This window comes from Mya arenaria, chromosome 2 (assembly GCF_026914265.1).
Source record: "Mya arenaria isolate MELC-2E11 chromosome 2, ASM2691426v1".
In the NCBI taxonomy this organism is placed as follows: domain Eukaryota; kingdom Metazoa; phylum Mollusca; class Bivalvia; order Myida; family Myidae; genus Mya; species Mya arenaria.
This window is the reverse complement of record NC_069123.1, coordinates 34567207-34594790: the sequence shown is the minus strand read 5'-3', so window position 1 is coordinate 34594790 and position 27584 is coordinate 34567207. Positions and strand designations below refer to the sequence as shown.

At 35.9% G+C, this 27584-nt stretch overlaps 1 protein-coding gene across 2 annotated transcripts; it reads left to right on the top strand.

Annotated features, from left to right (window-relative positions):
- The first annotated feature begins 445 nt into the window (after positions 1-445).
- LOC128205322 (plancitoxin-1-like) lies at positions 446-16830 on the top strand. 2 transcript variants are annotated; one of them, XM_052906857.1, is made up of 8 exons: positions 446-685; positions 5922-6087; positions 10154-10250; positions 11515-11673; positions 12907-13104; positions 13546-13652; positions 15050-15181; positions 16206-16830. In XM_052906857.1, the coding sequence occupies exons 1-8, from the start codon at positions 528-530 to the stop codon at positions 16335-16337; spliced, it is 1149 nt and encodes a 382-aa protein (XP_052762817.1). In that variant the 5' UTR covers positions 446-527; the 3' UTR covers positions 16338-16830. The 2 variants fall into 2 exon arrangements, with proteins under 2 accessions (XP_052762817.1, XP_052762823.1); XM_052906863.1 differs by lacking the exon at positions 446-685 and adding an exon at positions 894-1030.
- The last annotated feature ends 10754 nt before the right edge of the window (positions 16831-27584 follow it).

Below are 27584 nucleotides of genomic sequence, written 5' to 3'. Positions count from 1 at the left end.
GTTCGTCAGTATTGCACTGTTTTGTTGTACCTGTAAAAATACTCGAAGCTTCTATTTGAACTTCAGTATTGGTTTTAACTTCCTGCTGAATAGCTGTCCTATATATATATATATGTACATGTATAGTATCACAAAAACTGCATAAAACTTCCTCGCTCAACATAAAATGTGTTTAAACATAGAAAAATCGGCCGCATAGTGCCCATGTAAGTGTACTAACCGTCGAAAATAAAGAATATGCAAAACTTAAATGCAAAATAGCTAGAATAGGTACAAGAAAGGTGCAATTTGACTAAAAAACACAGTTAGATAATGTTTATTATTGAATTTACTTTATCACGGACCTAGGTCCATGTCTTCATGCATATACATGTACATACAATAATAAAAATATATATAAGTAGTCCGTTTTCGCGGTCACGTGACCAACTGGCTGTATAAACATCACATGGTCAGATAACCTAGTATAACCGTATAAAGCAAAATTTACACGACCTTTTTTAATTGGATACCTTCGTATCTTAGTTATGACGAGACAATGCGATTTTTCTTCCGCATTTGACAAGATGGCGGTGAGCAGGAAGAACGCATCAACATTCTTCAGCAGTTTTTATATTATATTAACCTTGTCATATGGGACTGAGGCTTTGAGATGTCTCTCTAACGAAAACAAACCTGTTGACTGGTGAGTTTATCTCTAATTTTACTTTAATTTAAATTAATGAGAATTAACTTAAAATCAACATGATAAACGATTTGATCGTCGCTCAATGCAGGCAATTACTTGACTGGTGTCAGCAACGATATTTTATTTCGAACATTTGTATAATTAACATGTATAGTCATTGCAGTAAATAACTACTTCTTGTTGGTGATCTACACGCATTTTTTACTAATTTTATCGCGCCGACTTATGCATCAGTATTCTTATCTTAAATTGGCATCATTCTTTGACGACAGGAAGGCATTTAAGGTTATCCTGTTGGCGAGTAAGATTAAGACATGCAGGGCATTATCAAAAGTCCATTAGGTCAGTTGCATTACAATTCATTTCATTTCTATTTTTAGAATTTTACAGGAAGTTTATTATTTGAACAAGATTGATTTTAAGGCTAAAGGCTATGACTTTCAATGTCTTGGCAAAGTTCGGTCGTGGGTAAATCGCCTCAGTATCTCACGGGTTATGCCCACATTCAATATTAAATTTAGTTGTTTTATTATTTGTGTTGACATTTTCTTGAGTATTACTCAATCTGGATTAAAATTAGTGACAGTGATTGTGGACATAGTGCCTTTACCAAGTTCATTTGTGAAGTAAACGCCATAGCATTTCCAGAGTTACGCCCATTTTACAGTAAAATATAGTTGCTTTATGACTTGTGCAGACATTTTCTTACTTAATTTTATGCAATCGGGTTTAAACTTAGTGACAGTGTTTATAGGCATAAGGTCTTGACCAAGTTTAAATGTATACGCTCAGCAACAATTACACATCCAATTCTGTTCTAGTTTCATTTTTTTTATATCTTCTTCTTCTTTTGTTTTTACTTGCATATCTAAATTTCTTTCATTAAATATGGAGTCTTATCAGTGAAATAACAACAGTGAAAATATCAATTTGATATTTTCACTGCAAAATAAGAAGTTAAAATATCAACTTTCAGAACTACGTTTTAACTCCTTTGTAGTTATTTCCCCTTGATCAAAACAGAATATTTCACTTTGAACCAGAACATATTGTCAAATATATTTAAGATTTAAAGAAATGTAATATAAGTTTAAATAAAGATATATTTGGAAGTTAACAACTTACCGTTTATTACCGGTTATCCCGTTTTTCTAACGTTTTCTTGATCTTGAAGCTGAATGTTCGAACATTTGTTTTCATACCAAACAAATTACAGACGAAAACAACTGTTCAAACATAAATAGAATTTTATACCATTGTTCAAATTTTGAACTGTTTGTATCCTCTATTTATTTTCCCTTTTAAACGTTCACAAAAATATGTAATCATTTTCACAAATATATTTCAAAAATTGTTTAGCGCATGATCATGTGCAGCCGTGTGGTGGGTTAGGGTGGTGGAGGGGTGTCAAGACTGGAGGTCTGGGTGTCCGAATACTGGGAGTAAATAAAAATGCAATTTGAAATGTCGCGTTCATTATAAAGATTAAGGTTGTAGATGTATGTTTTACTGCTGGGGGAAAATAACGACTAGGACACATACGCTATAGTTTGAAAGATTTTGTTTGAAAATCTTAAACGTTGAAATAAGATTTGTCATCGCATGCATTTATTAAAATTAAACAACCTATATAACTCATGCTAAATCTTGCGCGAATTAAAAATTGTGATACGCTTGGATCTGTTGTCAATGATGTTTGCATGCGTGGTGTAGTTCAGATCATCCTTTAGACACTACAGAAGCAAATAAATGATAAACATGATGAATGCTTATATCGTATATCTACGGGTTACTTTTTATTATGCTTAGGTCAGCATGTAGTAAACAGACCGTCTATCCGTCCATCAGCCTTCATATTGTGAGCTGATAGCAGAATAAGCACGCATGTAGCCTACATATTGTGAGTCTGATGGCAGCATGATGGCGCCTGTGACCTACAGACTGTGAGTCTGATGGCAGAATGAGTACGCCTGTGACCTACAGACTGTGAGTCTTATGACAGAATGAGCACGCCTGTGACCTACAGACTGTGAGTCTTATGACAGAATGAGCACGCCTGTGACCTACAGACTGTGAGTCTGATGACATAATGAGCACGCCTGTGACCTACAGACGTACGTCTGATTGCAGAATAAGCACGCCTGTATCCTACAGATTGTGAGTCTTATGACAGAATGAGCGCGTCTATGACCTACAGATTGTGAGTCTGATGGCAGAATAAGCACGCCTGGACCTACATACTGTGATTCTAATAGCAGAACGAGCACGCCTGTGACCTACAGACTGTGAGTCTGATGACAGAATGAACACGTCTGTGACATACAGACTGTGAGTCTGATGGCAGAATGAGCACGCATGTGACCTACAGACTGTGAGTCTGATGGCAGAATGAGCACACCTGTGACCCCCAGACTGTGCGTCTGATGGCAGAATGAGCACGCCTGTGACCTACTGTGAGTCTAATGACAGAATGAGCGGGTCTGTGACCTACAGACTGTGCGTCTTATGACAGAATAAGCACGCCTGTGACCTTCCGACTGTAAGTCTGATGGCAGCATGATTGCGCCTGTGACCTTCAGACTGTGAGTCTGATGGTAGAATGGGCGCGCCTGTGACCTACAGACAGACTGTGAATCTGATGGCAGCATATGCGCGCCTGTGACCTACAGATGTGAGTCTGAAGGCAGAATGAGCACGCATGTGGCCTACAGACTGTGAGCTTGATGACAGAATGAGCACGTCAATGACCTACATAATGTGCGTCTGATGGCAGAATGAGCACACCTGTGACCTACAGACTGTGAGTCTGATGACAGAATGAGCACGCCTGTGACCTTTAGACTGTGATTCTGATGACATAATGAGCACGCCTGTGACCTACATACTGTACGTCTGATTGCAGAATAAGCACGCCTGTATCCTACAGATTGTGAATCTTATGACAGAATGAGCGCGTCTGTGACCTACATGCTGTGATTCTGATAGCAGAACGAGCACGCCTGTGACCTACAGACTGTGAGTCTGATGACAGAATGAGCACGCCTGTGACATACAGACTGTGAGTCTGAGGGCAGAATGAGCACGCATGTGACCTACAGACTGTGAGTCTGATGGCAGATTGAGCACGCCTGTGACCCCAAGACTGTGCGTCTGATGGCAGAATGAGCACGCCTGTGACCTACTGTGAGTCTGATGGCAGAATGAGCGCCTCTGTGACCTACAGACTGTGCGTCTGATGACAGAATGAGCACGCCTGTGACCTTCCGACTGTAAGTCTGATGGCAGCATGATTGCGCCTGTGACCTTCAGACTGTGAGTCTGATGGTAGAATGGGCGCACCTGTGACCTACAGACAGACTGTGAGTCTGATAGCAGCATAAGCGCGCCTGTGACCTACAGACTGTGAGTCTGATGACATCATGATAACGCATGTGACCTACATACTGTGAGTCTAATGATAGAATCAGTACGCATGTGACCTATAGACTGTGCGTCTGATGACAGAATGACCACGCCTGTGACCTACAGACTGCGAGTCTGATGGCAGAATGACCACGCCTGTGACATACAGACTGTGATTCTGATGACAGAATGAGCACGCCTGTGACCTACAGACTGTGAGCTGATGGCAGAATGAGCACGCCTGTGACCTACAGATTGTGAGTCTGGTGTCGGACAGATCACGCCTGTGACCTTCCGACTGTAAGTCTGATGGCAGACTGAATAGCCTGTGACATATAGAATGTGAGTCTGATGGCAGAATGAATAGCCTGCGACCTACAGACTGTGAGTCTGAAGTCAGACTGAACACGCCTGTGACCTTCCGACTGTAAGTCTGATGGTAGAATGAATAGCCTTTGACATATAGATTGTGAGTCTGATGGCAAAATGAATAGCCTGTGACCTCCAGACTGTGAGTCTGATGGAGGAATGAACACAAAAGAGACCTACAGACTGTGAGTCTGATGGCAAAATGAGCACACATGAGGCCTACAGACTGTGAGTCCGATGGCAGAATGAACACACATGAGACCTACAGACTGTGAGTCTGATTGCGAAATGAACACACATGAGGCCTACAGCTTGTGAGTCTGATGGTAGAATGAACACACATGAGGCCTACAGCCTGTGAGTCTGATGACAGAATGAGCACACATGAGGCGTTTAACTTGTGAGTCTGATGGCACAATAAACACACATGAGGCCTACAGACTGTGAGTCTGATGGTAAAATGAACCCACATGAGGCCTACAGACTGTGAATCTGATGGTAGAATGAACCCACATGAGGCATACGGATTGTGAATCTGATGGTAGAATAAACCCTCATGAGGCTTACAGACTGTGAATCTGATGGTAGAATAAACACACATGAAATCTACAGACTGTGAATCTGATGGTAGAATGAACACACATGAGGCTTACAGACTGTGAATCTGATGGTAGAATAAACACACATGAAATCTACAGACTGTGAATCTGATGGTAGAATGAACACACATGAGGTCTACAGACTGTGAATCTGATGATAGAATGAACCCACATGAGGCCTACAGACTGTGAATCTGATGGTAGAATGAACCCTCATGAAGCCTACAGACTGTGAATCTGATGGTAGAATGAACACACATGAGGCCTACAGACTGTGAATCTGATGGTAGAATGAACACACATGAGGCCTACAGACTGTGAATCTGATGGTAGAATGAACACACATGAGGCATACAGACTGTGAATCTGATGGTAGAATGAACACACATGAGGCATATAGACTGTGAATGTGATGATAGAATGAACAAACATGAGGCATACAGACTTCGAGTATGATGGCAGACGGTCAATACACTCTGCCTGAAAAAAGGCTGCCGTAGGACGAGACATTAGGGAGTCTGAAAGTCATGGACATTTTGGAAGGGGTCGTAGGCCCAGAGCGGGTATAGTGCACCTTGCCATCATCGCTACCCTCGGCCTTCTTATAAAGGTGTCTACTGCAGACTGTGTATGAAAAAAATAACGTGGTCGTGTGTTAACTAATGATTGCAGAAGTGAATATATAATCAGACTTAGTATGACAGTTATCTGTTTAGATTTTATTTAAACTGTATCCGCATTTTATTTTCATTAATTCCTTTTTTATACAATTTTCATTATGATTGAGGTACAATTTACGTTGATAAATAATTATCAAATTGCCCCATAGGAGAAATAATATATTTTTTTCTTTTGCTTTTTAGGTATATAGGATACAAGCTGCCAAATTCAGCCAAGAAAGTTTCGGCATATTCCCTGATGTACATGGACAGTGATAAACCCAGCTGTAGGCTGGCGAAAGGAACCCTCGACAAACCTCGCAATCAGGCCATATACTACACACTCTCAGAGATATACAACCTTAAAATGGTAAAATATGGAAATTATGACTTCCCATTTATAAAAGGGAAACAATGTGGTTTTGTCAGTATTTTTATTCTTTTTTCTTATTATTATTCTCCAACCAAGTAGAACTCGGAAACTCGCTGGAGGAATCGATTTAAACTTGGAACATGGATTGCAGTGTGAAGTTGTGCAATAATTTAAACTTTGGGGAACTTTGTTACACAGTTATCTCCCCCTTTTTATGTTTAGCTCACCTACGAAGCTCAAATATCAATGTTGTCTTTGGATGACCTTGACTCTGACTTTGTTACCTACTTTCTTATTGATTAACTTACAGCAATGAATTTGTGACCATGTGCACAGTTTTGAAAACAAATATAAGGTATTTGATGTGTAGCTCTGTCAAATGGTTCTCGGTTGTTAAATGTCCCTGGGTTCAAAATTGGCCCGCCTCGAGAGTCACCTGTGTTGCATATAGATATAAAGGAAACACTTGAAAAAGTTAAAAAGTATTTTGTTGTCTGAAACCGAAAGGCCTGGAGCAAAGATATTTGGTGTGTAATATTATCTAGTGGTAACAAAGGTTTGAAACTTTCACTCAGGTGAGCGATTGTTTTGTTTTATGAAGTCAGATTTATTTTTCCTCTTTCTAAAATTACTGCCACCAGGAGCGGATCAAGGTTTTGATGTGAGAACGAAGGTTAGGGGCGTGACCTTTTGACTTGAGCCTTCCTCTCAAAACCATATTTCTTTTGGTTTAAATGTTGGGAAGGTGTTTTTACAGGTCTATTTACTGTCCGAAATTGTGCATTTTGTTTTTTTCTCCTAAACTGAAATTAAATGTAAACACGGACGATTTTTGCGCGCCCCCACCCTCCTACAATCATCCAAGTTTACATTTGATCCACTAGTGACAACGTAATCTCGCCGAGTGATTACCGATTGGTATTAAATACAAATATTGATATCATACTTTAGTAATATTAGCTCCATCAGTATGTCTTATGTTCTTTTCAACACAAACAATTTGCATTTTATTAAAACTATTTAATGTTCTCAATTACCGTATTAACGCGTCCAAACACACCCAGTTGCAAGTTTATCCACGAGACCTATATAAACGCAACCACATACCTTAATGAACAAATAATAACTGTTTTAAAAATGTACTTCATGTTGACACACAAAACTAATCATTTCAAAATAAAGGTCAAACTCATTTGAATGTCAAAATGCGAATGTGATCAATATTGACAGCGTTATTACTTATTCCCTCATTTTATTTGAAAAGTCATATTTATAACATAAATTAATTCACTTAACAGTATTAATTATATTTCATCTTTTTCCCCATATTAAAAGTCATACAGTGTCCCTACTGTAGCGCATCCAGTGTTTAACAATATCCTTATAAAATATTTTTTGTTGATTCATGTAAGCCCATCCATTTCAAAGTTCATCCAGTGTTTTACCTTGATATTCTAGTACCAAACAACCCCAAAACATTTCCCCCAGGTCTAATCAGTGTTTAGAAAGCCAAAATGAGTTTTTATAACTACACACAGTGTCTTAAACCCGGTTAGGGTGCAATTCCAAATTGTCCTTTTGTAGACTTAGTAGGTCCCAAGCAGCTCTCTTTATCCCGATTGTGGTTAAAGTTAAGCCCACTAATTATCAAACAAGCCTAAGACGGTCTCTACTTTAGTCAAGCAAGAGCTCATTCAACACCATTTTGACTGCCATGAACCAATCTGCCACACCATCACTACAAACTGACCGTTTTCAAGTCCATTGTGTGTCCATAAAAATACTTTTGTTAGTCCATATTTTGCCAAACATGCAATAATGTGGCTTTATGCATCTCTTTCAATTGCTCGATAAACATTAGTTTTGCAATACATGAGACAACTAGTGAAATTCTACATGAGCAGGGGACAGTCCGTTGTTGTCAACATTTTTCTTCAAACAACTTTTCTTCCTAAACTACTAGGCAAATTGCAAACCGAATTTCACAGGAATTAAGGCTCCTTGGATTGTCCTCTTTCATATTCGTTAAATTCAAATGGAAACGTGCAGATATATGGTTGCCAAATGTATTTTGTTAGGAAATCTGCATCTCAGAAACCGTTAGCCAGATTTCAAAATAATTTTACTGAAATGTTCCTTAACCAAAATTATGTCTCTGGGGACAAAATTTGCGGCTCACCAGGTGTCTCATATGATATATATTTTTATATAGTAATATCTTTGTAAATCTTCACCGCAGTTGCACAATCCAGACACTTAATATTTGATATGTAGTCTTATAAATTGACCCTTTACCAAGATGGTTCAAGTTATGTCCCTGTGGTGAAAAATGGCCCCGCTCAAGTGATCTCAGATTTTCTATATAGTTTTTTTATATATTTATAAAGAAATGTATTTGGACATCTCCCCTGAAACCGCAAATCCCAGATCTTTTATGTTTGGTATGTCGTTTCATGTAATGGCCCTTAACCAAAATTATTCAAATTTATGTCCCTGGAGTCAAATCTCCTGTTAATCTGATGTTTTTTTGGAAATGGAAATTGAAATGAAACTTGAAATTAATGATATATGGCAATGATGGAAAGTGCAATCCTTTTAACCATAATCATGACCTGAATATTTTTTTTTATATAACTTTAGAGTAACAGTAAGCTAATAAGGCTTTGTAAAGCAAGTAATATTGGGGTTTGAAAAACAGCAAACATCTAGAAATTTTTATTTTGAAGTTATTCAATCAATTTTCTCATGATAATCAATATCATATTGCATTGCATAAATTACAAAAAAAAGTTTTTTTCGTCTCTGACAAAAGTTTGAAAATCTGTTTCCATTTTCAAAATACGATTTTGAAGACCTTTCTACAGTTGTGCAATTCTTAAGATTTTTTTGTTTCTTGTCAAACCCAGGTTTTTTTTCATAACCAGTAACTAGAATTGTAGCTCATTTAAATTTAACATTCTATGTTACAAAAACCACAAGAAGATCAATATAAGTCAAGTTTATGACAGTGTCTAGTAGAAGCTGACAGAAGACACACCATTAATTACTGAACTTTTTTTTCTAACCTAAAAGGCATTTTTTATTCCTCTGCAATGCTAAATGGTTAAATTCAATTTGTATTAATGACAGGAATCCTTAAATCATTTTTATTTACAAAAAAGCTTCGTCTTTTTAAAACTTCGTCTTTTTCTATAAGTATTGGCAAACACAAGCCGGGAAAATATAAAGATTTTGATGAAGAGACGCAGCCTTTTTAAAACGAAGCTTTTTCAAGAAGATGCAGCTTTAGCTTTAGTTTTGTTGTCAAAAGGCGAACCTTTACAATAAAAAACGTAGTTTGTATGCAAAGCTTCTTACTGAGACAAACTACGTGAACACATTTGGCGAATCTTTTAAAAAAAACACAACTTGAGCGAAGGAAATGCTTCTTTGCTAAAGCAACGCTTTTAATGATGCACAGAGCAGCATAACTAGGACAATACTGGCAGGAATTGATTTGCGCTTTGACCTTTGATAGATAGCAAAGTTTTATTTCGGGGCACTTATTTTCACAATTATCTCCCGTTTTCTTTTTAAATTTCTCTTCCTTTTCTTCATACATTTTTTCCGGAGCAAAGCACGGAATCTACTTGAAGGCAGCAGGATTTGATTAAAACTTGGAACATAATTATATACATGTAGATGCTAAAATGTACAGTTATGCAAAATAATTACTCTTGGATCCTTTGCTGCAAAATTAGCTAACCTTGTTCATTTGAACAGCAATTTTTGTTCAAGACATTATTTAAAATAATTTGAAAGACATTAGTTGTAATTTTGAATATTACTAGATAACAATGTGAAGTTCAGGTATGTTACTCATGGATATTTTGCAGTGAAGTTATATCCATTTTTTATTTTTATTTTATGTAAACAGAGAATTTTAAAAAAATGTTGTCAAAAACCTAAAACAAACTTTGAACGGATATGAACGATTGCTGGGACGTTGTTTTACGATGATTTGTTATTATTTTATGTAGATTTTTTGTATCTGCAACATTTGCGTTTGATTTCCGAACTTCAGAATACAAGTGGTATAGCGTACGCCATGTATAACGATGAAATGCCAAAGACATTGAGTGTAGACAACGTGCCTAATACAGCACGTGGTCACACAAAAGGTAGGCGATATGTGTTTACCTATACAGTTAAATGATAGTTCATAAATTTACATTGATATTTTGAAAATGTTGTGTGAATAAACGCAATTCAACGCAAAATTTATAGTGATGATGGTGAAGGGCGGCTGGGTTTCTGGGTGCGCGTAAATATTTTTGCTTAACTTAAGTAAGGATGAAACTTATGATGCATCATGCTCCTGAAAAGAATAATATGTGATGTGTTTTCGTTTACTCTCAAAAACCTTTGAATGGTATTTAGTGGTGAAACATGGTGTATATAAAGCTCACGTCGAAATGAACCTCGGAGTTGAAGTGGGGACAGTGCAGTCAAGGTCACTGACAGTTTTTGCTTAATCATGTTAGTTAAGAATTATGAAACGTGTTGTATAGGAGGCACTAGTATATAAATATCATAGATTGAATTTATGGTTGGCGAGGTCAAGGTTTCCAGTGTTTAAAATAGAAAAAAACCGCTTCAGATCAGAAACATTACTTAGGAATGATGTATAGTGTTGGATCATTAAATTTAAGTTGGGTTTGTTGGGTCGAAAGGTTACTGGCACTATAAATAGGAACATTGTTTCTGCTCAAGACTAATTAGGAATATTGTGTACATACTGGTAGTGCTCCGTTCGAATCTTAAATCACAATATACCTGGGGACTGCGATTTTTGTACGGGTTCATGTAGGTCAAAGACTTTCAAAATAGAAAGTTGTTTTTTTCCACTCAATAACCTAATAATGAGCAACATCTAGTGACGACTTAGTGATTGAGATTGTTAGTTAGATAGTTTATGAAGCCAATTACTTAAGTATTGCATTATGGGGCAAATGTCAAGGTCGTTCCATGTATTGCGATACTCCATGCTTTAATTTTCACAAATTTCCTGTTTTTCCAAAATTAAAACCAGGGTTCGTCGCATTTCAAAGCTTCTAATTGGAATCTTTGTTGCCTGTATAATATTTGAATCGAGATGTTTTGTGTAAAAAAATGAAAGACATCAAAAACGAAACAGGCCTACCACTAACTAGAGCTAGGGATTTGCATCATGACTTCTTTGTGTATCATAAGATGTTTTACTTCGGCAAAAACATATTTTGATGAATAGAACTTAAATGTATGTTTGCAAACGAGTTAAGCTTTTTGCCAGACTGAAATGTTTTGTCATTATTATTTAAACACAAGTTTTTCAGACTTGGTCAGTGGGTCACATGACTTTTAAAATAATCCGAATGGGAATAATGTGTACAAGTACTATTTCAGGAGTGCTAGGGTTTGATAAGGAAACAGGCTTCTGGTTGGTTCAGAGCACGCCTAAATTCCCTCCTGTGCGTAACGATGGCTACAGCTACCAAAATACAAAATACGCCCAGTCTTTCCTATGTATTTCCATGGCAACCAGTAAAAACCTCAATGAAATTGGTAAGTGTTATGATTACGATTTAAGTTTTAAACCTTAAAGTAGTGTTTATTAACTTTTTAAACCTTTTATCATTCATCATTTATAGCAAAAACATGTTTACACTGCTTTATTTTCCTGAAAGAATTAAATAATTGTACATATACAATCATATGACATATGTTCTAAAAAAAGATTACATAATGTACATTTAAAGATGCACTCTTACTCCGAAATAAGATTTACCACAAATACTACAATTGTTTTGATATTTATGTACTATAAGGGATGAATAAATGTCGAAAACAATGGTTCTTATGAAGGATACCGAGTATTATTTGAAAGAAAGTTGCAGAAAACATGGTATTTTTACAGTAAATCTTTTAGCAATCACAAATCATTTAAAAAAAAATTGCGTTTTCAGCTATTAAATACACGGTTACAATCTTGTTATCAGTAATTAATAGTTTCCATAAATGCATTATTGATTAAGTAGTTGAATATGTATCACTCAAAATTTATGTTTGTTATGCACGTGTCTGTATTGATTTTGAATAAGAGTGTCACTTTAAAATATTTTTCTTTGTTTATTATATAACCGATGTCCTATCAGACCCGCCTAGTGCGTGTCTTTTTCTAGAATCCGGTGCGCTAAATAAGAACCATTTTTTTCGCATTCAGCAAACTTCTTTATTCAGCAAACTTCTTTTAGTCCGCTAAATTCGATAACTATTCATATATAGACTCATAAATATGAAATTCTGACAATGTTTGTCACTATTACCCATAACCTAGACTGTTGGTGGAGTCGATAGCCTGTGACTAATTACTCAGCGAGCAGTAACCGCTGGTCCACTGAACACTTGGCTTCAATTTATCTTCAAACAGCTTTCGGCATGAATGAGGAATGTTTCGCTCGACGTAGGTGTCGGTAACCTAAAGTATACGATAGGATATGGGGTTATATACATGACATCCGCTTTAAACAAATGGCGCCAATTTTATGCTTTTTATGGGAACAAATTGAGTTTGTTAAAAGTTAGGAATTGTTCAAGTCGCACGATCAGGAAATAAACCCTTCTAAAAAACTGCTCGTCTATTAGGGCATGCGCATCTTATGAGACATTTACGGTAAGTTCATTTTGCTTTCCCTGCATTATTTTGTTTTCTTGATGTCATTATACACTAATAGATGACAATTGTCAGTTGTTTGTGTGCACAATAATGATAATATACATTATATGATGTGTTTCTAGGAAAACAACTTCAATATAACTGGCCATTGATTTATGATAAAAACCTGCCTAAAGAATTTGCTGACAAGTATGGAGATTTTAAGACTGCCCTAAAAGGAAAACATGTTAATGATCCGCCCTGGTATCGTCAAACAAAACTCGTCTCATTGGCCGGAGTCACGTTCACCTCTTTTGCAAAATACTCGGAGTGGGGAAAAGGTGAGGAGGCGGTCTTATTGTCTGAATTATATTCATTATAATGAAAAATGTTTCTTACTGTTTGGTTTAATGATATTTATAGAACTGTTTAAGCAAATTGTTAACTCTACCATGTGTACTGATTCTAAATTACCTCAGCAACAATCTGTGTTCTCAATGAATTATGATGGAATCAGGTTTGATATTAAACAACTAATTAGTTAGGAAGCAAGTTATTTGAAAGCACTTCTTAACTTAAGATATTTAATAATAGATTTTACAAAACTTTTTAATTTCAGCTTTAATTGATACATTGAGAATATGCAAACATTTTCCATATAAGAAAGTGTTGATGGAAATAGTGATTTTGGTGTTACATTTAATATCCTTATGACAATCTAATGCATTTATAACGATCATTGAAACTCCAAACTAAGTGCAGATTTTTCTCTATATTTTCAGACTTGTATGCTGACTGGCTGGCTCCGTCTTTTAAGGACTCGCTGCGCGTGCAGACCTGGCAGAATGGGAAAGGAAAAATGGACTCCAGATGTAACGGGGCATACAAGGTGAGGGAATTTGATATACGATGGGCCTTGCCAACTGTATAAAACTGGTTAATTCGTTTGGTACAAGTTAGCCAAAATGAATTTTTAATACTTTTCACCAATCAAATTTAAATTTGCCAAGCTTATAAAATAACATGTGGACAATTAATCCAAGTCTTTTACAATTAGCTGCAGCCTGATTATCACTGCCTTCAATGACAAAGCAAATACGCACTGGTGTTTGATAATAAGGATTACGTGTTGCGTTTAAGGTCACACTTGGAGCTTAATCGTTATGGAATGCTTCATATATGCACATATAGTATAGTTTATCGTGCCCGGGATGAATCTTTGTCAAGCAGAAGGAATTATAAAATTTCTTGGCACATGTGTTCGGTACATAAAGACGATGTGTCGCGTGCAAGACCAACTTCCCTACCTCAAATGTCAAGGTCACACTCACAGGTTTATCATTATCGAGGCTGCATATATGTATAAAAAAGGATAGTTGGTCGTGTCCGGGCTGTACCTTTTACAATCAGGAAGGGATTTTAAAATTATATGACCTATGTGTTCGGTACATAAAGGCGATATATCGCTTGCAATACTCGCGTCCCTATCTCAAAGGTCAAGGCCACACTTACATATGTATCATTAGTGAATGCTGCATACATGCATATGCAGTATAGTTGTTCGTTTCCGAACTGTAACTTTGACATGCATACAGAGAGTTATTAGCGCAAATATTAAGTACATAAAGGTGATGTGGCATATGGAATTCCCACGAATCTACCTCAAATTTCAAGGTCATACACATAGTTTAATGCATGTATGCATATACAGTATAAGTGGGCGTGTCAGGGCTATAAGTTTATCATGCACAGACGGATTTTAAAAAATAATTGCAACATGTGTTCGGTACATTAAGAAAACATATCAGGTGCAATACCCATGTCCCTACCTCTAACTACATCACTCCACTAAAGTTGAAGTCAACCATCATGGGGGCCGGATATATGTTTTAAGTTGTTTGAGGTATAATGTATAATTTGACCATGTTCATTTTCACAAACAAAACCACAGACATTTTATAAATATTAATCAAAACAAAAGACACACGTTTGAATTACTTTTAATTGAGATATTAGATTGAGCTGTATATTGTGGCCCTGAAAAGACGTTACATCCCGTTAAACGTATTTTTTGCAACACAGTCTCAAAGTACTTTATGGTGTATCTTTTGGTAGATTCGACTGTGTTTTGTGGGTCGGTTGGTCAAGGTCTCGGTCATTGTGAATGCATGTATTTTTAGTACATCGCGCAATATATTTATACGATGTTAATGACAAATCAGTGCTCATAGGGCAATTTTTTTAGAAATATCTCTAGTAAGGATTTTAATGTTTTTCCATATTCAGGTGATGAACATAGTCGCTATGGGGTTTGATGCAATAGGTTACGAGTTTACTTCGACCCAGGATCATTCAAAGTGGGCCATAACCGATTCCAGCAAACTTGCCTGGGTCTGCATTGGGGACATCAACAGACAGGTGTGTCAAATGTTGCACTTTATGTCGGTAGGTCACAGGTAACATAGGTCAGTCACAGGTGGCATTTGACATTATTGTGTCAGTCGGGCATGTCATATGTGTCCGGTGTGATTAAATTCAGTAACGTTTGGCATAGGTTGATCAGGTGTTTCAATAGTCAGCTGGACGTAAAATAAGTCAATTAGTTGGATAAAGGTCAGATGCCAGTAAGTCACATTAACATACCACATTTTATCAGTGGTTTTGTTCAGTGTGCCCTAAATTTGTCAGATTGGGCATTAGTCAGTCGGACAGGTCATAGATCATACATATATGGCATAGGTCAGCAAGGTAGGAAATATGTAAGTCAGGTAGGAAATAGGTCAGTCAGTTAGGAAAAAGGTCAGTTAGATAAAACAAGGTTGATTAGGTAGGGTATAGGTCAATCAATAGGACATTGGTCAGCCAGTTAAGACATAGGTCAGCCACGTCGGACATAGGTCAGCCAGGTAAGACATAGGTCAGTCAGAGAGGCGTTGGTCAACAAGGTAGGATATAGGTCAGCCAGGAAGGACATAGTTCAGTCAGATAGGTCATACGTCAGTCGGGAGGGGGGGGGGAAGCTCACTCAAAAAATGCATAGGTCAGTTAGGTAGGGCAAACTTCAGTCAGGTAAAGCATAAGTAAGCCAGGTAAATCATAGTTCAGACAGATAGGACACATGCCAGGCAGGTAGTGCATATTACAGTCAGGTAGGGCAGCATGGGAAAACACTATCAAAACAAACTGTTTTCTGAAATTAATTAATTTGAGTTAATGAAGAATTAAATCACAATTTAACACATTATCTAACACAATTTTAAACTGAAGTGTGAAAAGTAAATGATTCTGAAACTGTTATTAAACAAGGGTCAAATGGCGCTGATTTAAGTTTTAATAAATGTTGTATAAGGACATAGGCATTGGATGGCACAGTATATGGTAAATGTGGATGTCTACTTCCTTCTTATGTAAAAAATGTCACAAAATCCTTAAATGTTGACAGGAACCGCAGATGAAGCGTCCCGGGGGCACGGTGTGTTTCCAACATAAGGTAGTGTGGAAGGCCTTCAATGACCTCGTCAAAAAGATTGAGCCTTGCAATGATCACAACAACAGCATTCTGCCCGATTTCTAATCAACACTTGCATGGGTGTCTACACGTTACATCATTCGTCCGAGGTGTTTTGCCTCTTTGTGTATGTTTGTGTCAACTAACTAGAAATTACTGCAACGTATATCTTGTATTAGCCACTATTAATTTAGTATGAGTTGAGTGTTCTAGGTCATTTGTGATATTAATAATATGTGAGAATTAACAAGATTTACCTGCAACAATTCTACTTGACGAAATATTTGTTTTTATAATCGATTTCAATAGTTTTATGTAAGCTTACAGTATTTATTTGTGCCATTAATACTTTAAAAGCTTTTGTCTCCTTATTGAGCGATTGTTGATGCTATTTTTTTATGATTATATAACTGCAGCTGGTTGATATACTTTTGTTCTTTTCTACTAAAACGCCATTACTTCCTCTGTCTTTCATCTTCACTTTCAGTGTACCAATAATGTGGATCTGTTTCATAATATTTCTTATCTCATTTATTCTTTTAATAAAGCTGAAAATTTTCATTGAGTTCCATTGTAAAGACCCTAGAAAAAATGCTCTTTTTGCTGCATTTCCCTCTCTAGGATAAAGATTATAAAACCATGTCCTGAGAGTGCATGTATTGTTTGTTTTCCTCGCAAGGATATAATTTATATTGTCCTGACCTGTGACTGCATGGATGTTTTGTTTTCCTTGCAAGGATTTCATTTATACTGTCCTGTTCTGTGATTGCATGGATGGTTTGTTTCCCTTGCATGGAAACAAATTATACAACCCTGCCCTGTTTGACTGAATAGATGTTTTGTTTCCCTTGCAAGGATTTCATTTATAATGTCCTGACCTGTGACGGCATGGATGTTTTGTTTCCCTTGCAAGGATTTCATTTATAATGTCCTGACCTGTGACGGCATGGATGTTTTGTTTCCCTTGCTAGGATATAATTTATACTGTCCTGCCCTGTTCACTCGCTAGGATATAATTTATATTACCCTGTCCTGTGACTGCATGAATGGTTTGTTTCCCTTTCTAGGATATAATTTATACTGTCCTGCCCTGTTCACTCGCTCTGTCTTGTTTTACTGCAGATGCCGATTGTTTCTTTCACTAGGTTGACATACCTTGATAATGGTAAGAATGATCATCTGAATTTTACACCCTAATGATGAGCAAATTAGATAAGCTTTGGCGAGTTATATCCATGACAAATATATGTACAATTCTAAAATCTTCTGAATACATGTGATAAAAAAACATTTACCAATTCTGATTGATAACCAGTACAAATCATCGACGAAACTCCTAGTGTATATCAAATGCTGGCGCATGCTGGTCCGGATAACGGGTCATTTTCATTTGAAGGCCACTTTGGCGAGGCCCCCTGATGTGGACTAAAATACAATAAATATACTGGTTAAACCAAGTCATTAAATGTTTAAGTGTGACTCCGACGACGCCATAGCAGATGACGCCGCCTACGTGTCTGCTAAACTTCGCAGGCAACACAATATTGTGGGCCGAATTCAGAACATCCACTCTCACTCACACTCCAACCACATTCCCGCCAGGGACACTCAAGTGATCACTTGAGTGAAATAAGGGGAGTGACACTCAAGTGATCTGTTCGTATTCACACGCCTCGCTAACACTCCACTTCATCAAGTGATCAATACAGTACAAATACATGTATGTTTTCATGATCATAGCGGATTATCTGTTTGACTATTGTGATGTTTACAGTAAACATATCTTTATTTGCGATTTTAGTATCTTATTGGTAGATATGGCGACAAACAAATGACAATAATTGTTATTCTGAAACTTAACATTTTAAAACATTTGGTTAACAAAAATAAACATTTTGGATTGTAAATAACTGTTGCAAAATGCGTTTAAATGCATGTTGTTGTTTTTGTTGTTGTTGTTTTAAATATGTGTACGCTTTCCGTTGTATCACATGATTAAAATATGTCGTGGTATATAATCTTGCTTTTGTAGTCTGCAAAAAGCGGTCTTCGACGTTTGAAAAAAAAATGAAAGTTGAAAACACTTTTAAAATTGAAAATATCACATGGATACAATTAGCGAATGAATCTTCCTCTTATGGGGAAATTACACCTCGGAGTGAAAGACGACTTAACTTATAATAATAATAATAATAATAATAATAATAATAATAATAATAATAATGATGTTTTGTTGGTGGTGATGGTGGAGGTGTTGGTGGTGATGATGATGATGATGATGATGATGATGATGATGATGATGATGATGATGATGATCCAACTGAGTATCGGCTGGAAAATACATCTCAATTCTCTGACCACGATATGAAATGAACATGAGCATTGCGTAAAACCGTGTACGTAAAGTCTAGCGGCCTAGCGGCGTATAGTTAGCGGCCTGGCGGCCTAGCTGCCTCATGTGCCTAACGGCCTAAAATTGTTGCATATTTCAAAACATTTGATGAGGTCTTTTTAAAAACAATGATTAATTAAATGTTATATTCATAAATCTCCCTTAAGCGAATTTCAGCGTTTCCCCCCTTTTTGGGGGGGTGGGGGGGTGGTGGATTGAGTTTTTGAAAAAAGAAATCGCTCCAGCGTGATGAATTTTGCATAGAAAAACATTATTTTAGCATTGTTTTAGAGGAAAACTCATAAAAACATGCTTTGATGTGGGAAAAAAAATATAAGACCGCTATGATTATGTACGAATAAAAACATTGATTTATCATATTTACGCATGAACAATAACATTGAAAAAGATAACAAATTTAGGCCCTTAGTCCGCCAAGTTCACGCCGCTATGCTGCTAACTTCACGTACACTTATCTGCATGTTCTTGCAGCCATCGATGAAACGCAACCATAAAGTTTGCTGGGCGTTCAAGATCATTACGAAACAAAACAAATATATGATTGGCGCATCCTTTTGAAAATTTTATTTTTATAGAAGGCAACGTTTTAAAGCACGCGTACTTCAATGGAGTATCCCGGTCTCTTAAATATGTTCTGGGAGCGAGGTTGTCTCTTATTTGTTCCAAAATCAGATATATTTCACCTTTTCTACTTGGCATGCACATTTATCCCTCACACTCATTCAATTCGTATTCACAACCAATCCTCGAGTGCTGTTCAAGTGGTCTTGCCAAGCTCTCACAAATTTCCCACTCACACAAAACACTTGAGTATCACTCACACCTGTGAATACGGATATACTTTTCACTCGAAAATATCTGGACCGTTTTGTGATTACAGAGGATTTATTCATTGATTGTGAGTGAGAGTGGTTGTTCTGAATTCGGCCCAGAGACTGACTGAAAATAAACAAAATGTTAATAACTGTTTCAAGAAACAACAATATTTTCTACAGAAATGTGAAACCTGCTTATTCTTCATGACGCGAAACTGCTAACTGTTTAACCTACCTTTGGCTAAAAGAAAATGCAAAATTATACATAAAACTAGTGCGTAATTCATGTCGATTAAGGTTGATATTGATACAAGATATTATATTATTTGTTTCCATATTTCCCTCAAATGTAGGCCACCACCTGCAGGTCAAGGGAGATTTAAATGAGTCAGATTGATGCTCTTATACTTGAAATGATGATGTTCAGTCACCTCTTTGCACCAGATACTGGTTGAATGAAATCATGTATAGCTCTTGGTATGTGCGTCACAATATATCTGGAGCTCTTCGGTTTAACGCTAACGTTGGTTCACAATATCATGACTCGAGCATAAAAAGTATTTCGGAATTATACGAGTACTTATTATGCTTATCCTTGCTATTTACTAGTGCCAGCAACATATATTTAGAGACCTTTTCAAACTAATTAAAGAGGTCTCCAATCGATTTTTAAAGGTCTCTTATTTTTTGAAGATGTTTCTTTCTATTTGAAAAGCTCTTCAAAGATTCGTGTTTATATGTAGATTTTGCGTTCGATATTTTTCCAATTTATTTATTACCTTAGTTGTTTGTTCGGCATGTTAGGAGAATCAGTATTCTTGGTTTGTCTATCAGTTTTGGACTGTTTTGTTGTTGTCAGAAAGTGTATCAACATTCTGACATCAATTATGTTTCCATCTGAAAGGATGATCAACGTCTCATTATGAAGTTCTTCACCGTGTGAACTTATTTCGAACACAAATGCCCCTGTGCTTTTTAAATCGGAGGATTTATTTTTCTAGTACTGAGTTAAGAGTCAGAGAAATGAGTTTCGATTTTTAAAAGTGAGTTACGAATTAAAACAAGCGAGTTGCGAGTTAGTTAAACAGTGAGTTTCGAGTAAAATAGTGACATATGACACGTTCTATTATTAGTCATTAGTTTAAAGGGAGGCAAGTGGAAACTCTGCCATTGATATGGATAGTGAAGAAAATGAAACATATTTACTATATACATTGAGGTCTGAAAGTTAGCATTTTTTTCAAACTATAATAATTACTTTATTGTGAAGTGGAATTGAAAGAAATTATAAAGGCAGTTTAACTGTGGCCTCTTTTACAAAAAAATTAGTCGTATTGCAACCAAAAACACATCGTTACCGTACAAGTTGTAGGAAATTATCATTCTATTAATACTGATTGTGTTACATTCATACATTCAAATTAGAACTACAGGCGTTGAAGTCATAGCACAAATTTACGTTGATGTTCATGGCTTATGAGACACATTGAACATCAAATTCTGACCATATGATATCGCTTAATGGAATGGGCAATACATACATCGTGTTTAAGCCGATTAGTTGTTTTGTTTCATTTTCGACTAAAATTTTACTGGCAGACATTACAGTATTCTAGTCCATTAATATGTCTCTACAAACATAACTGTGTAGATACTATGAGGCCATTTAATAACGGTACCTGCTGGGATGGTCTAAGGAACTCACTGTGAAAAAAATAAAGAATGTGGGAAACCCACGATTATTAAACAAGTAAAACAACATTTTAGTAATTTTTTTGTCAGCAATCTTATATCATTGACTTGCAGATATTTATGCAAAAACCTGGCATAAAGTTGTAAAAATGGTATATCTGTGAGAGTGCAGCTTTAAAGTATTATTTTTCAAATGCTGACAGAAATGTATCATGTAATATATTGCCGTTATAACCTCGATTCAAATAAATATTTAAAAGACCAAATATAAACCGATCAGTCTATTTGGAAGAACCCTTTTAAGTGAGAATATCGCCGTAGAAATTAGGATGGGTTTTTCAATTATTTATACATACGATCAAGGATTAAATAGAAAAAATAAAAATAAAAAATAAGATTAAGTGTTGTTTTTTTTCAATCATAAGTAATTTAAAGTATGGCATGTGAATCACAAAATACATAACGCAGAAAATAAATAAAATCAGAGAATCATACGTTTTTAATGGGGAAATTTTTTAATTCTATTGTTTCAAACACAAATAACATTAGCTTAGTAGCTGCTTTATAACACTTAACATGTTGCCCATTCTTAATTGAGCAAAACTGGAATGCTATTTAATATAAATTATTCATGTACCAATCTGACTTATTAGTCTCATATTATAGGAACGCCTAATGACTAACTGAAAAGCTTTCCCATAATTTATTATGTAAAAAATCTGAGCTTAGCAGTTGAACAGTCATCAATTTACTACTGGAACCAAAAATCATCCACATACGTACATATTGTAGCGAATGTAACCAATCATGAAATTAATGTACCGTTACTGACGTCTGACCTGAATGAAAGTCTAGCAATAAGGAGCTACTTGAAAAACAAATAAGATGTTTGTATATTTCGGAACTTTATGATAATATGTTCTCTCGAGTCGTTGAAACAAGGGCGGATAAGTAAAGTATATAAATCAACTCACAACTTACGGTGTTCAAAGGTACGCACATATACATTAATTAGTACAAATAAATTATTACTGTGTTGAAAGCATACTTTCTGTAATCATTTCTTGATATATAACCTCATCAAATGAAAGTGTAAATGCTCGTGGTAATTCTTGCAATATAAAAGTTTTTTTCTGTACTATGAATATAAAGCATCACAATCCATATTTCTCCGGTGGCCTATTCATTCAACTTCTTGGAAAAGAAAGAGCAAGATTATGAACTGATTCTAGACAATGCACGAAAGTGGACAAATATCTGAATTACGAGACTACGTCATTTGAGGATCTAGAATTGCAATCTATTTAAGTGAGATATTAATATACAGACAGATATACACGTAAGTCACGCAAAGGCAGAGAACAATACCAGGCTTAATTTATACTGCTTAATGTTGGTGAAAGCATCATCGGTAAAGCTATATTAATGTATGTATGGTCTGTTTTGTGGTGTGTTATGTTTATTTGTAAGCGTCTTAAGTTCATTGAGCTTGCCTTGTACCTTAACAGGTGTTTTTACTTATCTGCTTGTCCCTTTAATTTTCATTTTATTATTTATATCGCTAGTTTAATTGCTGAAATAATTGGCATCATTTCTATACAATTTAACACAATCAAATGACTTGTATATGGTTTATACACCTTTTTGAGGGCGTTTCCATCTGCAAAGGCCCGCAAAATGGTTTACAGCCCAAGTGCGTAACACGAGGGTTGTAAACTATTTTAAGGACTTTTGCAGATGGTAACGCCCTCAAAAAGGTGTATTAACACTATTATTGCATAAAATACCACCCATAAGTATCTTTTGTGTAAAAAAAAGCTGTTTTATGTCACGAAAATGCAAAAATTCAATATAACCTCCAAAACTGGTACTTGTGTGGCGTCACGATCGATGTGATTGAAAAAGTTTTACATTAAGCTCGATAAGTGCCGCAACATAACTCGTAGGTCGCACTTTTGTTTTGTCGCCATTTTTTCAGTGTTTAGTCGATTGGAATATGTGCATTTTTAGAAATTTACAGGATTACTTGGATTATTAACACACAATAACTAAACTGAAATTGGTCTTGAATCCTAGTATGCTGATGGAAAATTTTGTAGTTGTGGTGCAAATCTTACTAAAAATATTTCAAAAAGTGCCGAAAGTGTTCCGATTACGATACTCATCCAGTACATGTATTGTACATGCAGAGTTCGTGGTTTCACAGGATAACACTATTTTCTTATTAACCCAACATTCGTAAATTATCATACCATGTTAACCTCCGCTGCAGGACCAGTAATGTTTGCGATTCCGATTCCCACATTGTAGTCTGTCTGACCCGACGACGAGGTGACTAAAATAGAAAATAAAAATGTGCAACACACAATCCATTTCATTCTGACGTTCGCCATTTTGTTTACGGAAATCATATGATTGTCACGTGATTATATAACACACACACACACTCACACACACACACACACACACGCACACACACACATACACACACACACACACACCGGAACTCACAATCTCGTACTCAGTGACTTCCCTTGACGGAGAGCGAAGATACCGGAAACCGCAAACGGTAGACGAGTTACCATAAAGGTGAGTACGCGTGTGAATGAAAGGAACATGGTGTGTAGATCGAATACCCATTTATAATAAGAGCGACCCTTGCAATCCAAGTAATTACCGGGGTATAACGCTAGACAGTTGTTTTGCAAAGATATTTACCGGTATAATGAATAAACGAATAAACACCTGGGCTGAAAATAATGACGTATTGAGCAATTCTCAATTTGGATTTCGAAAGGGTAGGTCTACTACAGATGCTATTTTTGTTTTCAATGCAATTGTGCAAAAACTGTTAAATGATAAACAAAGATTGCACTGTGCCTTTATTGATATGAACGCGCCTTTGGAAGTGTTAGTTTAAATAGCCTCTGGTTAATTTAGTTATAATTATAGATTAGGAGTTGATGGAAAAATGCTCAGAATTGTTTAAAAATATGTATGCAAATGTCAAATCATGTGTTAAAAATGTAGTTCGCTGTTCGAATATTTTGATTTTGATGTCGGCCTTAAGCAAGGGGAGATAATGTCCACGATATTATTTGCCCTTTTCGTTGATGACCTTGAGCTATTTTTAGAATGTGATCCGCTATGCGGACTTACGATTGACGATATTACTATTACACTGATGTTATTTGCAGATGGTATGGTTGTTTTTTTGTAAAACAGTTAATAGATTACAAATAGTCTAAATACGTTAAGTGAATACTGTACATAACAAATGGGGCCTAGAAGTTAATATAGATAAAATCAAGGTCATGGTTTTTCGTAAAAGGGGCAGAGTACATAACAATGATAAATGGCTATACGACAATAAGTTCATTGAAATGGTTGATGATTTTAATTATCTTGGTACTGTTTTTAACTTTACTGGATCTTTTTTTGAACCAAGATACCATTGCAGGGAAGGGTCTTAAGGCACTAAATGTACTTATTAATTATACTAAAAATTATAATTTCAAACCTAGCGTTCTTTACCAATTATATGACGCTTTTGTAAGTGCCACGTTGAATTATGGATGTGAATTGTGTGGTTTTCCAAATCAAAAGAAATTGAGCGTATTCACTTGAAGTTTTGCAAAAACATACTTGGGGGTAAAACAAGCTCATGCAATATGGCCGTTGATGGTGAATTAGGTAGATACCCATTATATGTAAATAGATATGGTAGAATTATAAAAAATTGGTGTAAGACTATTTCTTCAGATAATATTATTACAAATAAGCTATACAATGATATGTAAAGCCGTCTTGCTAACCGTAATAATTGGGCTAATGATGTAAAAACTTTGTTCGATAACTATGGGTTTTCTTATGTGTGGTTAAACCCAAACTCTGTTAGTTTTTATATTGTGTTTAAAACAGAGTACTCGATGTATTTAAACAAAGATGGTTTGAAAATGTTAACAACAGTAAACCCTATGTAGTTATAAATACCTGAAGGAACACTTTGGAACTGAATTTTATCTAGATGTTTTACCAAAACAATTAAGAATGGCTTTGTCGAAGCTAAGCTTGTCGTCACATAAATTACATACTGAAACATGACGATATGGCCGTAATAGAATTGAAAGGGCTGATCGTAGTTGTATTTTGTGTAACTCTAACGATATAGGAGACGAATACTACTTTGTCATAATATGCCCTGTGTATAACAATATCAGAAAGGAGTTGATAAAAACAATCTATATTAGAAACCCAAGTATGTACAAATTTGTTGAATTAATGAAATGGCAAAATATAGTCGAAATAAGAAATCTAAGTAAATTCATAAACCAAGCATTTCTTTTAAGAAATTATGTGATCAATAATATGATCTTGTCTTTATAGTTATATATGACATTAGCCTCGAAAATCCCTATTATCCTGGTATTGCATATATTAAGCATTTACATTTAATTTAGATATTTACCATTTGTATAAAAATAATAATCTATATTATGTTTTATCTGTGTATATTTTTTTTCTCTTTTCCTTCTTATTTTGCCATGTGTCATTGTGACCATAATACTTATTATTTGGCATATCACGTTTTGTCAAGAAACTGTTATTTACATGTTTACGACAATACACAACTCTGTCTGTCTGCCTGTACCATTCTCGTTCACCAGAGTGATGATGCTATGCGTATCCTTATCAAACCTACGATGAATGAGAATGATCGAAGACCATAAGCAGACCGTTTTGTGGTGGAACAAGATCCGAAAGATAAGAAGAGGTAGTTTGATTTTCCATTTTGTAAAATACAGTTATAGACGGTGTTTTCTTCTACGCTCGGGTAGAGTGTCCCGATGAAGTTCGTCAGTATTGCACTGTTTTGTTGCAACTGTAACAATACTCGCGGCTTCTATTTGAACTCCAATATTGGTTTTTGCAAACAGTTGTCCGATATGTATAGTGATTCTCGTCTCTTGTATTTTTCGGTATTATCCGGTATTAAGAGCCATAACCCACCATACTGTACTGAGGAGGGATGCGCCACTACTTGGACAGAGAACCCCTTTTTCATAGAGCATGTTTATCTCTTGGTCTGTTATGGGCCTTGCTTTAAAGGGATTGTTCCCCTTTTCCAACCATTTCAGGGACATTGTTTTGGCTCGAAGTGCATCATTTGTTAGCTGGAATTTTTGGTGTGCCCAGCAATTAGGCGAAATGGATATTTGTGCCTTTTCAGCTTAATTCTGTGTTAACTGACAGTGGCGGATCCAGGATTTTCTAAATGGGGCGGGGGGGGGGGGGCACAACTAATTACAAACATATCAAACTTTTTTGAATGCACTATTTTAATCATATAATGACATGAAATTAACATTTGTCTTTACTGTCAATGATGCTTGGCAGAACAACTGAATTAAACAGATAGCTTTATTTTTTTTACTGATCTAAGATAAACCTTTCAAAAAAACAACAAAATATATCTAGCCGGGTTGGGGAACCGAACCAGGGTCGACGGATTAGCAGGCTTGGTCGTTAATCACTCGTCCACCTGAGACACGCATGTTCATACTGTAAAATAAATGCTATATAAACCTACAGTATATTTATAATTTCACTCAACGATACTGTAGGAACTTCGGATGTCGTTGTAACTGAAGTAAAAGCAACTTGACAACAAATTCCAAAAAGGGTTTCAGATAAATTATTTTTATATTATTTCGAGAACTAGACGATAATAAAGGCCGAAATGGAAAGTTTCAAGGCGGCAATGTTTTGAGTTTAAAGTTTTGTTAAATGCACGTCATGCTCACACATATTTTGTTGACACACAATGACATTATTAAAAGCAATGACGAACATATAATGTGCACATGTTAACAGTTTAAAACAACTTATATTTCTGGTATATGATATATTCTGAAATTTGAAATCAAGATACTTTTTCGTTTCGTATACTATATTATACTCGATGAACAGGTTCAATTGTTTATTTGCTCAAATGCTTTATAAAATTTAAATTGTGACTAAACAACTTATTTGTACAGATAAATCAATAAAGATGTGCCAAAAAAAAACATAACTTGCCGGCCCTTGGGGTGGGGGGGGGGGGTCATGGGCCCTCTGTGCCTCACCGGTAGATCCGCCAATGACTGAGTACATTGAAACAAAAAAAATAATTCTTTCATAAAACTCTTTTTATATTTGATATTGTGGAAAGGAAACTATAAACTATAGAGTAAGACATGATTATTATTGAATATACTTCATCACGGACACAGATCCATGACTTCATGCATCTATGCGCAAAATAATAAGAAGTATTCCGTTTTCGCAGTCACATGACCATCTGAAAGTATATAAACATACATTACGTTGTAAACTAGACTATGTAAACGGCAC